This window comes from Parambassis ranga, chromosome 13, assembly GCF_900634625.1.
Source record: "Parambassis ranga chromosome 13, fParRan2.1, whole genome shotgun sequence".
NCBI lineage: Eukaryota > Metazoa > Chordata > Actinopteri > Ambassidae > Parambassis > Parambassis ranga.
In genome coordinates, this window is record NC_041033.1 from 18,777,995 (window position 1) to 18,793,427 (window position 15,433).

A 15,433-nucleotide genomic window follows, 5' to 3' on the forward strand; every position below is an offset into this window, starting at 1 on the left:
GGTGAGACACTGGTCATGTCCTCTGCAGATAACATCTGCAAATCTTTGTGAATTTTCACATGTAAAACGAAATACATTTTTATACGATTATACCTAATGTTCAGACATTACCATTATTCTGATCTAAGAAAGATGTGACAGATGCAACAGAGTGATCACAAGTACTTTAATCAGGCACTTTCGCTTAAAACATTTTCTGGACAAGTCTACAACGACACTATACTGTATGTGTGAACTTTTGGATGAATTGTTTCACAGGACAAATATGCAAACAGCAAATAACGCTGCCAAATACAAAAAGATAAAATAAACAAATAAAAAAACACAAACAAGGTACCTTCTACAAAACAGATATAGAGTTTATGTGTGTGTTTGGCCATGATCAAATAGTATCCTCAGCTTTGAAGGCTGACCTAAAATATAAATAAGAATACTGTAGAACATTAGATAATGTTATTGAGTCTAAACTTGGAGATTAACCTGGAGATTAAGCAACTTACTAACTGACAATTTATTTTATAAAAGCACAAATATGCTCATGAATATTGTACGTCATAGGCACCTGTGTAAAAACATTATGTGAAACATTCTCTGGTGGTGTTTGAACATTCATAAATATATACTTTATTAATCGTCCATACTAGATGTAATGTTTGCATTAGTTTTAATCCACATACTATGGGTTCTACTGAAAAAAGGGGTCCAAAATAACATTCATTACAGGTTGTCACTAAATCTATACAACAAAACTTGCAAATGTCAGCATTAAGGTTTACAGCTTAACTGTTACTGATAACATTAGGTGAGTAGACAAAAACCTTTACATTCTCTGGAGCCAAAAATATCACACATATGTAGCTGCTCAATGTTCTCCCTCAGATGAATTAGCAGAATATTGATAGGTGTGTGGCCTGAGGCAGAAGGCGGTGATCTACATCTAGTTCTTGTTATATGCCTGCAGAGTTGAGATATTAGGCATACAATTTGAAGTCAATACTTTTGCAGCATTGTTGTTTCAGTTATTAGCACTGTCTGAGAAAGTGAAAGTAATTGAGAATTTCTTCTTCACCAGGGACACCATCAAGTCACTGAGATGAAGGTACAGGATATAGCCACACAAAGGCAATCCATTTTCTCACTTTTCAATTCCCCGAAAGTTGAACAGTATGCTTTTTTGTAGCAAGAGCTGTATAATTCATCTCACTCTACTTAAAGCCACTGAGTTATCAGTCACGCCATGTGTTTTCGCAATGCAAAATGAAAAACAGTAAGGCTAGTTGTAAAAAAAAATTAAAGCCCATGCACCTGAAGTACAGGATCATTAGATGTCAAGTTCCATTTTCTTTTGTACAATATGAGAGGATGCAGGTTAAGGACATAAACAATTGTTCGGTATTTCACATTCATGATTACCTTTTGATGTGAGATCAAACGCAGGATTCTAAGAAAATCTGATCAAGCATTGCTCTATTCTGACTGATGTTTCATTTGTTCAAGCAAGGATGTCTCTTCTATAAATATTTACAATCATCTTTTACAAAAAGTCCCATTTCATAAAGCATTAATAAGGAGCTTCTTTTAAGAACACAAGATTAATCATTACGAGATACCACAAACTTACAGTACAAATAAGTGTACAGTACAAGCTACAAATATACAAATATAGAAATATCTTTTGAGGTTTTAGCAACCCTTGGACACTTCAATGCCATTTCCTGTCAGAAACCACATGTAAGTATAAAAATATAGGCAATGCTTTTGTACAAAATATTGACATCATGTATGAATCTCCATGTGCAAATTAACACTGATCAACAGACTCACACACACACACACACACACACACACACATACATACCAAGGCATAGTCCAATTTGGCCTGTTAGTCATGTAGTTTTGTTTTTTCTGTAGACAGCACCAGAGCTTTAGCTATTTGGAATTACCTTGTATACTTGCTCTCTTCACAAAAAGACACAGAAAAGAGAATAATGTTGACTCATTCCAGGTCGCAGCCCCATGGTTATACAGTAGAGCAGTTTTAGGACAGCAGTTTTAATTCACCATTTAATGGTTAAATCCTCAGCTCTGCCTCTTCACTGTGTTCCAAATTGTGTTCAGTGGTACTGATCATAGAGGCAGAGGGTCCCTGTGAGACACTGAAGGGTGTAATTGCTGGAGAACGTGCTGCCAGTGGTGAGAGAGAGGGGGAGAAACTTGGGGACATTGCAACTGAAGAGATGGATCCCTCAGCACTTATGGGAGATCTTCGTAAAGAGCCTAAGTGCGGAAATGTCCTCCCTACAGCGGGCTTCGGAGGTACAGTTTTGGCCCCAGGGTGGGCCACAGATGTTATGAGAGGTGGAGGGTCGATTCTTGACTCTGCTTTTGATTTGTGATGAAATGACCTGCGAGGATGAGGAGGAGCTGTTTCATCTTTTAAACGTGCTATTTCAGTGAAAACATTAGCCAAGGGTTGAAACTGAGGACACCAGTTTAGCAGGTAGTCCCAATTATAGCTGCCCCTTAGCTCCTCATCACTGGCCACAATGGCTGTCAGGGAACCATCCACAGTGGGTTTTCCATCCTCAGGAAAAGTATAGTCTTTAGGATGAGAGATGCTAAGTCCACGTCCCACCCCCACATACCCACCCCCTTCATCCCTGTACACTGGCACCTGGCCAGCTAACAAAGTCCCATTAAGGCTGCCCAGTTTCTTCCCTTTGAACCAGTCTATGGAAGGCTCACAGGACACATCTGAAAGCTGATCAGCATCCTGCTGGATTCCGGAGTCTGGACCTCGGGCAGAGATGTGCTCCTGCATGGAGGAGGAGATGCTTGACACTCGAGGATATTCATTTATCATTCTGATCTCATCGTCCTCTGCTGCCTCTGCCTCTGCAGAGCCACGGCCACTGGAGTGGGACGGATCCAGCGATCCCCCACGGGTGTACGGACCTCCACTGTTGCCACTTTGATCAGCTGCATATCCAGGAAGGGCCTGATGGTAAATCATTTCATTTGCTGCTATTTTTGTTTCCTCAAGCTTGTGCAGCAGAGTGCCTGACATTGCTGTACGTTCATGTGATTTTTGCTCCTTTTTCTGGCGTCTTAATTTGACAAAAAACAGTGCCACAGCAATTATTATTAAAATGACAATAATCCCAAGTGAAACTGCAATTACACTGATAAGCAGCATATTCATGTCTGTGCTGAGACCAAAAGATGTATGGGTCACATCTATGGAGACTTTAGCCACTGCTACACGAGACGTCTCCAGAGGGCTGTGAGCAGTCACATCCAGTGTCACTAGACGTACCTCTCTTTTAGAGCGACTCACATGTCTACTGTAACTGTCCATCTTCAAAGAAATCGCTCCAGTTGATTTATTTACTTCAAAATAAGGCGATTGATTTGATAAAGAATAGAGGACAACGCCATCCACGCCTCCATCCTCATCTCTGGCTTCTACTTTGCCAATGACATGACCTTTCTTTGCTCCCTCAGGCACTTCAAATAAAAACTCTGAGGAGGTGAAAACAGGATCATACTCATCCTCCCCTGTAACATAAACCTGCACTGTCACAGTAGCAGAATAGTTGCCAGCATCCATGGCAACAGCCACAAAATGGAAAGAGCTGACCTTCTCAAAATCAAAAGCAGACAAAGTCCGTAGTTCGCCTGAAGTTTGGTTGATAACAAAGCTTTCTCTTCCATCTTTAGAGGAATCTAGCATAAAGTACTTCAGCTGTCCAAAAACACCTTGGTCATAATCAATTGCATGCAGCATGGTAACTAAGGCATTCTGGGGTTGGTTCTCCCTGATGCTTGCAGTTACTAGTTTGAGAGGAAAGAAGGGTCGGTTATCATTGATGTCCTTCACTTCAATACTGACTGGCGCTAAAGCGTAATGCCCTTGACCATCGGTTGCCTGGAGAACAATCATATGGGACAACTGTGTCTTGCTGTCCAATGGTCTCCGCAGCCTCAAAACTCCAGTCCACTGATCCACCTGGAAAAGATCTGTCTCATCCCCTGAGCTGATGGAGTACTGCACCTCTCCATTGGGAGCAGAGTCAGGATCTGTGGCAGATATATGTAAGATCTCAGTCCCCGCTATGGCACCCTCACTCAGTACCACATTGTACTCTGTTCGGCTGAAAGCTGGAGGGTTGTCATTGGCATCCATAACAGTGATAAGGATAGGCACGCTGGAGCTCCGCTGAGGGATTCCACGATCTGATACCACGACAGTCAGGTTATAACTTGGTACTGCTTCAAAGTCCAGCTTCTCCACCAAGATCAGGCTGCCAACTGTCTGGAAGCCCCGCCCCTCCAAGAAGCGCACACTGCTCTCAATCTGGAAGGCATTACCTGAGTTGCCACTGGCAATAGCAAAATCAAAACCACAGTTGTCTCGGAACAAGTCTCCATCCACAGCTTCAAATGTCAGAACAGTTGATCCAGGAAGGCCATCTTCAGACACAGTGGCCCTGTACTCTGACTGATGGAAGATAGGGGTATTGTCATTGACATCAGAGACTTGTACTTGGACAGTGGCAATCGATGAAAGGGATGGAGTGCCCTGGTCCCGTGCCTCTATTACCACCAGAATGGAGGGATTTTCAAAATCAAACTCTGCTTTTTGCTTGCTGAACAAAGTACCTGTGGAAAAAAAGAAGAAAAACTTGATTTTACCTTTTGCACGAAGCTCATCATAATAATCATCAAAGTTGTTTACTACACAAGGTGGTTAGTTATTAAACAAAAAACAAGGTATATGCATATGTTTTAGGAGAGAGTATTTTTAAGGCAAAAGGACTGCACTTGAGAATTGGAGACAGCATAGCTTGAGGCAAAAGTAGTCCTTTTTTATAATGCACTTACTTTTAGATGCTATCTCAAGCAAAACATCTGAGGCAAATAACATTAAATCTGGTTTTCAATTACTTTTAATGAACAAGATGATTAAATATTTTGCAATGGTTGCTGCAAATATGTCCAAACCCCAAATGTGCATCCAAGGAGAGCCTTAGGGTCTAACATTTTATAAAAAGTGTAATTAAGAAAAACACTGGCTAGAAAAATGGTTACAAACAACCATAAATGTGCTTAATCTTACCATTGTTTGGGTCAATGTAGAAGACGCCCTTAGTTGACGACATGACTCTGTAGGTAATCTTTCCGTTGTTCCCAGAGTCACAGTCAGTGGCTGTTAGGGTAATGACTGCACTGCCTGCTGGGAGGTGCTCTGACACAGTCACCTAATATGAAAAATAAAATGTAATGTATATCGATTGTAGATACTTTAACAATTCTCTAAAACAGGCAAACGGAGTCATACCTGATACAAATCATGGGTGAAGGTAGGTGCGTTATCATTCACATCATCCACCAGCACAGTGAGGTTGGCCTCACTCTGATGTTTAGAGTCAGAGGAACGGATGGTCAGAGTGTACCACGTACGTTCCTCATAGTCTAGCGGGCTGGTCAATGACACCCCTCCTCCATAACGATGAATTCCAAACATGCCTTTGCTGTTTGCATCTAGATGTAGTGTGTAGGAGAGGGCTGGCCCTGAATCCACGTCGTTTCCTGTTACCTGGGTGATGACTGTGCCAATGAGAGTGTCTGGAATAACACAGGGAGGCAGGGGAAGAGCAGGCATTTAGATTACAGCTGCAATAAACCATAAAGAGTCTTAGTTAAAAAAAAAAATAAGCAAAAAAAGTTTTCTGTTTCTTATGAAGAAATATCCTGTTCTGGAGAGCCTTGACCTAATAGACAGGAAATGAACAGAGGAACTTGGCAATAACTTGTTTCATAAAAGGGTCAGACTTTTCTCACTGAGCCCTGCTGAGAGAGCTGCCAGGGAGTGTGATGTGAGGCTTTATGATAAGATCACTGGCCTAACTTCCACTGTGAAGCTGGCTTACCCTCGGGCACTCGGATCTTCTGAGGCAAAGGAATCATGGGACTGTTGTCGTTGAGGTCAATGATGATCACAGTAAGGGTAGCAGAGCCAGCCAGCCGCGGGGTTCCCCGGTCTGTTGCCGTAACAACAAGCCTGGTGCCACAAAATGAATGTCAGTTTCTGAATTCCTAATCCTTTTGAACTCCCTTGCATAATGTTTTATCCCCAACCCCTCCAACATCATCCTTTTTTTGTTTCAGAATAAACATCAGAAGATGTTTTTTTAAAGAACATAAAATTGCACGTTTTGTTGTAAATAAACAGCTTAACCATAAAAGCAAGGGAAGTTACCAGCTAAACAATGGACATTATCACATTAATATGAATACCTTTGTAAAGGCTAGATTATTATTGAGAACAGAAGAACCTGGCAGAAAAAAAAACAAATACAAACAAAGCAAAACAGACAACAAGACTCACTTTGTTTCTGTCCAGATCTCTCTGTCCATTATAGCTGCAGTGGTGATACTGCCGGTAAGAGGGTCTATTTTAAACAAGCCACTCATGGATGATGACCTGATGGAGTAGGTCACCTGACCATTTTGACCCTGGTCCAGGTCATCTGCAGCAACCTAAGGGAATTACCACCCCATTTTGGAAACAAAAATACATAAATATATGTAACAGCTGTTTCAGTGTAACTTGAACTAGTGAGCAATATTGGACTTGGAATACAGGAGTTCATAAAATGGACTATATGGACCTGACTTTATGGCACAAATGATTATAGTATATTCAGTGGGGACACTGCAAACACATGCAGTTGACTAAAGTCATTTCTCTACAGTGCTAAAACTGTCCAGATTTCTGAAGCTTGAGTGTTTTTTTTATTCTACACCTTCACACTTCACACAACAGCCAACCATAATAAACATGTGGGGGACAGACTACTGCACCTGGATAATGGGAAAATCGTGGCCTTGTGCCTCTCTAATGTAGGCCACATAGTTCTGGAGTTGGAAGCGTGGCAAGTTGTCATTTACATCCTGCAGGATTAAATTGACAGCCATGTAGGAGCTGGAGGATGCCGTCTCAGCTTTCACCACAAGGCGGAGTTTTGGGGTCTCCTCAAAATCCAGTCCTTCAGATTTCTCGACCCATATTTCACCTGATTCAAAAAAATAACAATGATTTTTCTGTATATTTAGAAAATATTATCTTTAGTGTGTGCTGCAGTCTGTACACTTACCAGTAATGGTATTTATTCCAAAAGACTGCAGTCTGTTTCCACTGAAAATACTGTAGCTAATACCAGTTTTAGAGCCATCAGGGTACTGGGCCTGAGTCTGTGTGACTACTGTACCTATGAGGTGACAAACATACAGTGTTGTAACATTTCAGTTTGGATAATAATTTTATTTTCAAGTAAAATAAAGAGATCTAAATCACCTTTAGCAGCATTCTCCTGCAGACTGACATCTCTAGCTGTGCGGGAGAAGCGAATCCCCCTGTAACTTTGTTCCCGAATATAGATGACAACCACCCCCAGGGAAGATTGGGCTGGGTTTCCTTGATCCATGGCCTGGACTATCAAAGTCCTCTGGCTTTGAGTTAGCGTCTGCAGCTTCTCTGTGGCCTGTATGTCACCAGTCAGTGAGTTAATTGTGAAGCCCCTCACAGGGTTGGCAAAACGATAAAAAACAGAACCATTAGCCCCAAAGTCCTTGTCCTCCGCCCTCATTGTGGCCAGTACTCTGCGGTTAGTCACACTACTTGCAGAGATGTTCAAGATAAGTGGGTCCTGAATGAAGAAGGGTGCATTGTCATTCACGTCCTGAATATAGACCATCACCTGAGCAGTGGAGTTGCGTGGGTTTGCAGGGGAGGAGTCTGTGGCACACACATCAAAGGTGTAAGAGGCAGTCCTCTCTCGGTCTAGGGGTGCTGCTGTGATTATGCGGCCTGTGTTCTGATCTATGATGAACATGCTCTGGGAGCCACGGCTCAGAAAGTACAGCACTTGGCTGTTGGGGCCATAATCCAAATCAATAGCTTTCACTTCCAGGACCAAGGAGCCAATGGGAACGTCTTCTGAAATGTCTGCAGTGTAGCTGCTGCTCTGAAACTGGGGGCTGTGGTCGTTGATGTCCAGAACTGTTACCTCTACAGTGGCAGTGCTGCTGAGGGGAGGATTACCCTCATCCTGAGCTGTAATTGTTAGAGTGTACCCTGCCCTCTTCTCCCGATCCAAAGACCTGGATGTGGACAGTACACCTGACCGTTTGTCCAAGTGGAAGTCTCCAGATAGATCTCCAGCTAAAATGAGGGAGCAATGACAAATTATAAAGTGGCCTTAAAACTGCTGCTTTACAGAAATTTAATCTCAACATCTAAACATAATTTCACCTGTAATTTTGTAGTTAATCTCCCCACTGTCTCCTGCATCTGGGTCAGTGGCTCTGACAGTAAATAGAGGTGATGCCTCAAGGTTTTCAGGCACCTCTATGCTGTAGTAGAGACGTCCAAAGACAGGGACATTGTCATTAACATCAAGCACTTTGATCCTCACTGTCGCTTTAGCGTAGTTAGGTGGAAGGCCTCCATCTTTCGCATAAACTGCAAAAAAGAAGCACACAACAGTGTGAAACCTAATTTTCTACCATAAATACATGTTACTGACTGTTGATGTTTTGTCTGAGATGTTGTACCTGTCACAGTATAGTGGTCCTGAAGCTCCCTGTCCAGAGGCTTAGTGGTTGTTATGGTACCTGTAGCTGGGTTGATTCTGAAACTCTCTTCTGTGATACCACCATAGGTTACCCTGCCATTGGTTCCTGCAGAGACACACATGCAGTGTCAATGTCTTAATGAAAAAAAAATCACTTCTATTTCCTGCAAATGAAAAAAAAGCTTCATTTAGAACTTGCCTTGTGAATGTGTATACTTATTTGCTTGTTTGTGGTGAGATTTGCTGTATAAGCATTTGGCAGTGACAGCCCTCCCTCAGGTGTCTGGATGCCAGATTGCGTGCTAAGAGAGAGCAGTCTGGCAACCTCACCTGTTTACTTCACTAATTGTTTTTGAGGAGAAAGTTTATAATCCTTCTGTTTTATATGCTTCTGACTAAGTCCAGGAGAATGCACCCTCTTTGTACCCCTACACCCACCTTCCTGTGTAGTCTTCAATTAAAAACAACTGTTAACATGAACACATACTCAGCACATGATGGCTAAGAAGAATTAAAGGCATTTTAATTGCCCTGATTGCTGCAGCAGCACATTTTCATCCTACTTCATCATAATAATTTCAACACAACAAACCGACTGCATGATTTATGTAGTTTTCACTGCACATTTTTAATGCCTAAGCTACATGTAACTACATACTCTATAATCAGAAGTCCCATGATTATGTTTCAACATGTTCATAACCTGTTTCACATCAGAATATATTAGCTTAAATAGCATTGAAACGAAAGATACTTCACCTTGGTCCAGATCAGAGGCGGACACTGTCAACACACTTGTTCCTGGAGGCTGGTTCTCAGAGATCTGGGCTTCATACTGGCTCTCCTCAAACCAGGGCACCTCATCATTAACATCAATCACATGGACACACAGCATCTGGCTGGAGGAGTGCTGGGGTATCCCATGATCCTCAGCAATGACTGTAAGGTTAAAGATGTCCTGCTCCTCACGGTCCAGAGGTTTGAAAATAGACAGAGAGCCTGCAGAGAGGGTGAAATATAAAATTTCCTCTGTGTGAGTAATTTATTACACCCTGTTTTACAGAGGCTTGTACACACAACAACAGCAGTATGAAGCATGCTATCAGGGGCAATAAAACATGCTACCTTCCACAACTGTATGTAGTAATGTTACACAAAAAACACGTGTGAAAAGTTGTCGTGTGAGGGCCAAATCAGATCTAATCTCCTCCACACTCACAGCTTTGCCTACCTGAGTGCTACAACCACCACTGCTGTAACAGCCAAAATGGTCTGGCCACAGTTTACGAGATTTTCCACTGGAGAAAGCCGCAGCCATCGAGAAAAAAGCAGTAAACACACACTCTAGACACGCAACAGCCAGGCCTGCCGTGCTCCGTAAGAATTAGGGGCACCCTCGCCTTTTCATTATCCTGCCCTTAGAGGGTAGAGCTTGCATTGATTCAATTTCAATTTCATGCTTTAAAATGAGATGCAACTGTTAAAGACAGAGAGGGCCAGGGCTGTTTTGCTTTTAACTTCTTTGTGTGTGTCTTTCTAGGACTGAGATAACTTGCCCCTAAGCTCTTAATCTGGTAAAAGTTACAAGCTGGAATTTTTTATTTCACCTAAATTTGATTTCTCTGTGATCTTGCTGTATCCTTGGTTACCGATAACACATGGGCAGAATAAAGACAGTGGGAAAGTTTTTATTTTGGATGTTTTTAATTCCAACAACCAAGCCTATGTGAGGACTCCTGTCCAAGGTTATTCTGACAACACACACATCTTTCTTGTCTTATATGCTGAACCATTTATCAACAAGTGATGTGTTAATCCCTGAATGGTGCTGTCTTTTGCAGAAAAGCAATCCACCATAACACCAGTGCTCCAAAAGTGAAATTAATGATGTCCCTTCTGACATTGAGGAATGAGAATGTGCCCCTCTCTGTGACTTTATAGATTCTAATAATAGCTTGATCATCCTCTCTACTGTGGTTAACTGCATGCCAAAATAATGAAAACAAAGTAAGCGGAGTTGGCCCGAGGTCTCCGGTCACTGACCCCAAGACAGAAGCAAACCAGGTGCTCGGAGGATTAACTTTGTCATTATTCTAACAAATAACCAGTGTGCATGAAAACACTTCAAGATGAGGGCACATACTAGGCCCAAATAGAAGTGACATGCATGACAGACCCTGAATGTTTCCATCCCCAAGCTGCTCCAGGGGGCATCCTGGTTGGCAACTTGAAGGGGAAGGCAGAGCAAACGTCGACACGTGTCTCAAACACCACAACAAAGCCCACAGGACCAAATAGCCCAAGGTCGGTGTTGACTAAGTGACAGACTCTGATGCAAGCACACAAACACACGCATGCATGCCTACACACACACGTGCATACACATAAACACGCGTAACTGATCCCTTCTCTAATGGTTCCCAGAAGCCCGAGCAGGAGGTTCTTTGGTCTTTCATGGGAATAGATCCACAATAACAGATGATGGGTTGTTGTGTGTGCATGAGTGCTTGCACATTCTTGTGTGTGTATGCGTTTAATATTTGGCAGGCAGCTCTGTCTGGCCTCCAACAGAGAGAAATAAGTCATGAAAGGTGAAGCAAGAGTTAGAAGTAAGGGGAGTTTGTGTACATTTATAGAAGGGAAGGTGTGGTGAATGTGGTGCACATACAATGCTTAAGTTCTACAAATTTTTAAAAAGTCAGAGGAAATAAAACCCAGAGACATGAAAATATGTGGATTTGCTCATGAAAATATTTGAACTTGAGTAAGGGATCTGCATGCTGTAGTAGTGCTTTAGCGTTGGAATTCCCATCAGGAGCCAGAAAGATGAAGCGCAAGCTGAAAATCAAAGATTTTATACCCTTTAAACTAGTTGTACTTATCTACTATAATGACATCTGATGTTAACATGTGCTTTATTCATGTGCTTTAACCCTCCCTTCTACCCAGAGCCAACTATGCCAAATATGACAGATATACAGATATCCTAAATGAACAGGGCAAGTAAAAACATTCCCGAATCAAATATCGCAGTATACATAGAAAGGTGAAACTTCCTGTCCAGAATGTTTTCTTGACCAGACAACTGACAATGATTACTTTGTGCTCAGCAACATGAAGCACATTATACTTCCAACTTTTGGCACTGTGCTTAACTTACCAGTGTTAGGATTGAGGCTGAATGTTCCTGCATTGTTGCCTGACTGGATTCTGTAGGTCACTCTACCATTCTCCCCTTGGTCTGCATCTCTGGCCATGACATAGAGAACGACAAAGCCCACTGGCTGGTCCTCCATCACACTGACAGCTGTTGGTGATATGAATACAGGTGGATTGTCGTTCTCATCGGTTACATACACCCTTGCTGTGACAGAACCCCAGCGCCTCTGGCTGGCATCGATGGCAGAATCTGTCGCTTTTACAACCACGATCAGGTTAGAGGTGACCTCATAGTCTAGTTTCTGGCACAAGGAGAGAACCCCAGTGGAAGGGTCAAGGTTTAACAAGCCAGGGGTGTTTGGCCACAGGTGAAGAAGGGAATACACCAGCTCACTGTTGGGCCCACTGCCATCCTTATCTGTGGCCTGAAATGTATAGACAGAAGAACCTGGTTCCATGCTCTCAGAGATGACAATGGTAATAGGATCCTCTGGGAACTGAGGCGTGTGGTCATTACTGTCCTCTATGTCAATATCCAGGTGAACCAGGGTGCTGCTGGGAGGGGTTTGAGAGAAATCGTCCACCTCAATTTGCAGGCTGTAGCGTGCGTCTCGTTCATAGTCAAGTGGACGAGCCAGGTACACATCTCCAGTTAGATGGTCTACAACAAAGGTCCCATCACGGTCTGTATCCCCCACCACTGTATAAGTCACTTCACCGCCCTCCAGGGTTCCTCTGTCATGGAGGCGTACTGAGCCAATAACAGAGCCAGGCTTAGCCTCCTCCACAGAGTTGAAAGATATAGACAGTGAGTTGGCCGTAGTAGTAGCTCTGTTAATACTGAGAACCTGCAATGAAACAAAACACGCTGTATAGTCAAGGACAATAGATATAAAGTTGAGTTCCCAATTTTTAACATAAAATTAAAAATGTCATGGATTATAGGCAAAGCAGATTTTGTCCACTCCTCTCTGCATGCTGTGTGTTCACTGAGAATAAATGAAACCAGTTACAAGAGGTTTTTATAGACTCGAATAACACGGCTGCTAACATTAATCACACTTAGTCTGATGCTCATGTTGCCGCCAGGAAAAATAATAGATGATAAAAGTAACACAAGCAGAGGAGGAAATGCTGAGAGGCTTGGATTTAGCAGTGGGACATATTCCTGTTCAGTATATAGCTTTACATTCCTTTTGATGAGCAGTTCAAGTGTCTTCAAAGACTACATTATTACTTCTCCCCTTTGTATGAAAACATGTGACACACAGCTTTAATAAAACATAGGATAGGGAGGCTTTGTTGATCAAATTTTCTGCAAAATTACAGACAATGTTGTGTAAGTTGACAGCCTGATGTGGATACTCAGCACTGAATCCTACAACATAGTTCCCACAAAGGGTAGGCTCTTTACAAAAATGTGTTGTTGTTGTTGAGCTGCAAATTGGTTCCACATTAGATGGAAAATGAGTGTTCCAGAAATAAATTGGTATGGTCTCATCCTATCATTGATGGATTTACAAGATCAGTCTGAAAATATAATTAAAGGAAATTACAGAAATACATACGCAGCAGGCAAGAACAACACTGCACTGTTTAATACAATTAACTAATAATTATGGCTTTAATTTTTTTTTGTTACTGGAAAAGGAGGAAAAACTGAACTGGCGCTTGTTGGAGCTGTTTATATGGGAACTCTATTTTCCTGGCACCTATAAATCGACCCTTCCAGTGTTCTTCCATTGTGTCCATTTGTGTTCTATATTAAATATTAAACTGAATTAACTTCAATGCAGTACTTTACACGCAGTGTGTAGCCCTGCTGCTCTGTGAGGAGGGCTACTGTATTAAAAAAGTGTTGAAGTCATTGAGTATGACCTTGATCAGAACGGTCCACAGCTGGGCCTCATCACAAGCCAGCTGGGAGTATTTGATTCAGACCCACTTTTCCATTTCAGATAGAAATTTCCCTTTTGAAAATTCACAGGGGAAGAAAAGGGAGGAGATGGGAGGGGACCTTGTCAGAAGTGAGGCTGATATGTCTACAGCTAGTCTGAGGGGCCCAGAGACATGGATCCTCTCAGGCCTGAGTCTATTCTTTGATATTAAAGAGGTGTGTAGTGAGGGTGTTTGTACTGGCTGGGCTCCAGTGGAAGTCTGACCTGAATGATGAGGGAGCAGGAGGTGCTGCGAGAGGGCAGTCCTCTGTCAGTGGCTGTCACTGTCAGAGTGTACTCGGCCCGTTCAGAGTGGCTGAGAGGAGATGATGAACGCAGCTCACCGGTGTTTGTGTTCAATGTGAAACGCTCTGCCCTGGGACCTGAGAGAGACAGACAGCCAACATTTAACTAGTGAGGACAGCCAAATACACAAACCAAAACTATTAAACAAGCAATTTCTGACATATTTGACAGATGTGACTAATTAATGCAGCCATACTTTGTTGACAGTGTGTGCATACAGTAAAAATGTAATTTATACTTCAATTTAGTGTACACACAACAAATAAATTATTTAAGATACAAGAAAAAAATGTTCTAATAAATTAGATTTAAAGCAATAAGAGTCATACAAATAATTTATTATCAGAACACTTGACTGAAAATCACTTTCATCAGCCACAGTAAATTTGTTATTGTTTCTTTTCACTTTTTTTGCAAACTGTACCTGATAATGAGTAGAATACAGTGCCATCCTCTCCTTCATCAGGGTCTTTTGCTTGCAGTGTGCCCAGTAAAACTCCAGAAGACTGACCTTCTGTCACCTGTGGTATAAAAAGAACAGAGACATGTCACGAAAGACGTGAACACATCTCATTTTTTGCGTTTCTTTGCTTCTAGTACTGTACCATCACCTGCATGATAATGTTTTTGCCTGACTGGCTGTGGATAAAAACAGGGTCGTTGTCGTTGTCGTCTAGCACTGTGATGAAGGCTGTGCCTGTGGCACTCCGAGGGGGCGAACCTCCATCTTGTACCACCACCACCAGCTGGTAACTAGACTGCTGCTCTCTGTCCAGAGTCATCCTTGTACTTATCTCACCTGGGGAGAGAAGGGGATGGTTGAGAGGGATGTTATGCAGAGAGACTGGTCCACTGGAATAATGATGAGAGACTTAAAAGCCAGCGGGCTTTGATCAATGACAAGTAATAGACATACACAGCATTCAAGTCCACTTGTACATGCTCGCACATAAATAGAAGAATTTTGGAACAGATGCTGTAGATACTCACATCTCAGCCAGAATCTGATCACAAATCATAGCTGGAGTCTCCACCCACAGACTAACAGGCTCAGCAGGCCAATTAGAGCCCAGCAGGATGCTTAGTGCTGCTGTCACCGTCATCTGACTAATGTATGACTGTGGGGAGCAACTGAAGTCTCTCATCTTTTACAGATGACTCTGTAACTCGACTAAACATTGATTTTTTTTTGTTTTTTATAAGAGTTCAATTTTCTGTTTTTCGTCTCCAAAAGAGGGTTTCATTTGAAACACAGATTTTCCAGGTCTGATTTGTTATTCATGTAAAACTGAACGTCTTATTTGGATAATACAGAAGACATTCAAATTTCAACAAGTAATATCAGCAATGGTGCTTTTCTGTCTTTGTGTTCTCTATATATAACAACAGCCT

General features: G+C 42.2%; 1 protein-coding gene across 1 annotated transcript; it reads right to left on the reverse strand.

The window, feature by feature from the left end:
* Window positions 1–380: 380 nt before the first annotated feature.
* LOC114445162 (protocadherin-16-like) lies at window positions 381–14,823 on the reverse strand. The gene is made up of 15 exons (XM_028420121.1): window positions 14,647–14,823; window positions 14,466–14,562; window positions 13,961–14,118; window positions 11,800–12,646; window positions 9,399–9,638; window positions 8,620–8,745; window positions 8,318–8,527; window positions 7,361–8,227; window positions 7,161–7,274; window positions 6,868–7,079; window positions 6,392–6,543; window positions 5,934–6,064; window positions 5,342–5,628; window positions 5,120–5,261; window positions 381–4,662 (listed from the first exon to the last, which is right to left on the reverse strand). Exons 1-15 carry the CDS (start codon window positions 14,821–14,823, stop codon window positions 2,072–2,074), a joined length of 6,351 nt encoding a protein of 2,116 aa, XP_028275922.1. The 3' UTR covers window positions 381–2,071.
* Window positions 14,824–15,433: the final 610 nt, after the last annotated feature.

Excerpts from the sequence above, each read along its gene's own strand:
- LOC114445162 (XM_028420121.1), bottom strand. The coding sequence starts at position 14,823 with ATGACTCTGGACAGAGAGCAGCAGTCTAGTTACCAGCTGGTGGTGGTG. Across the intron at positions 7,080-7,160 it reads TGGAATAAATACCATTACTG|GTGAAATATGGGTCGAGAAA; the intron begins GTAAGTGTACAG and ends TTTTTGAATCAG. Across the intron at positions 5,262-5,341 it reads TCACCCATGATTTGTATCAG|GTGACTGTGTCAGAGCACCT; the intron begins GTATGACTCCGT and ends TTTTCATATTAG.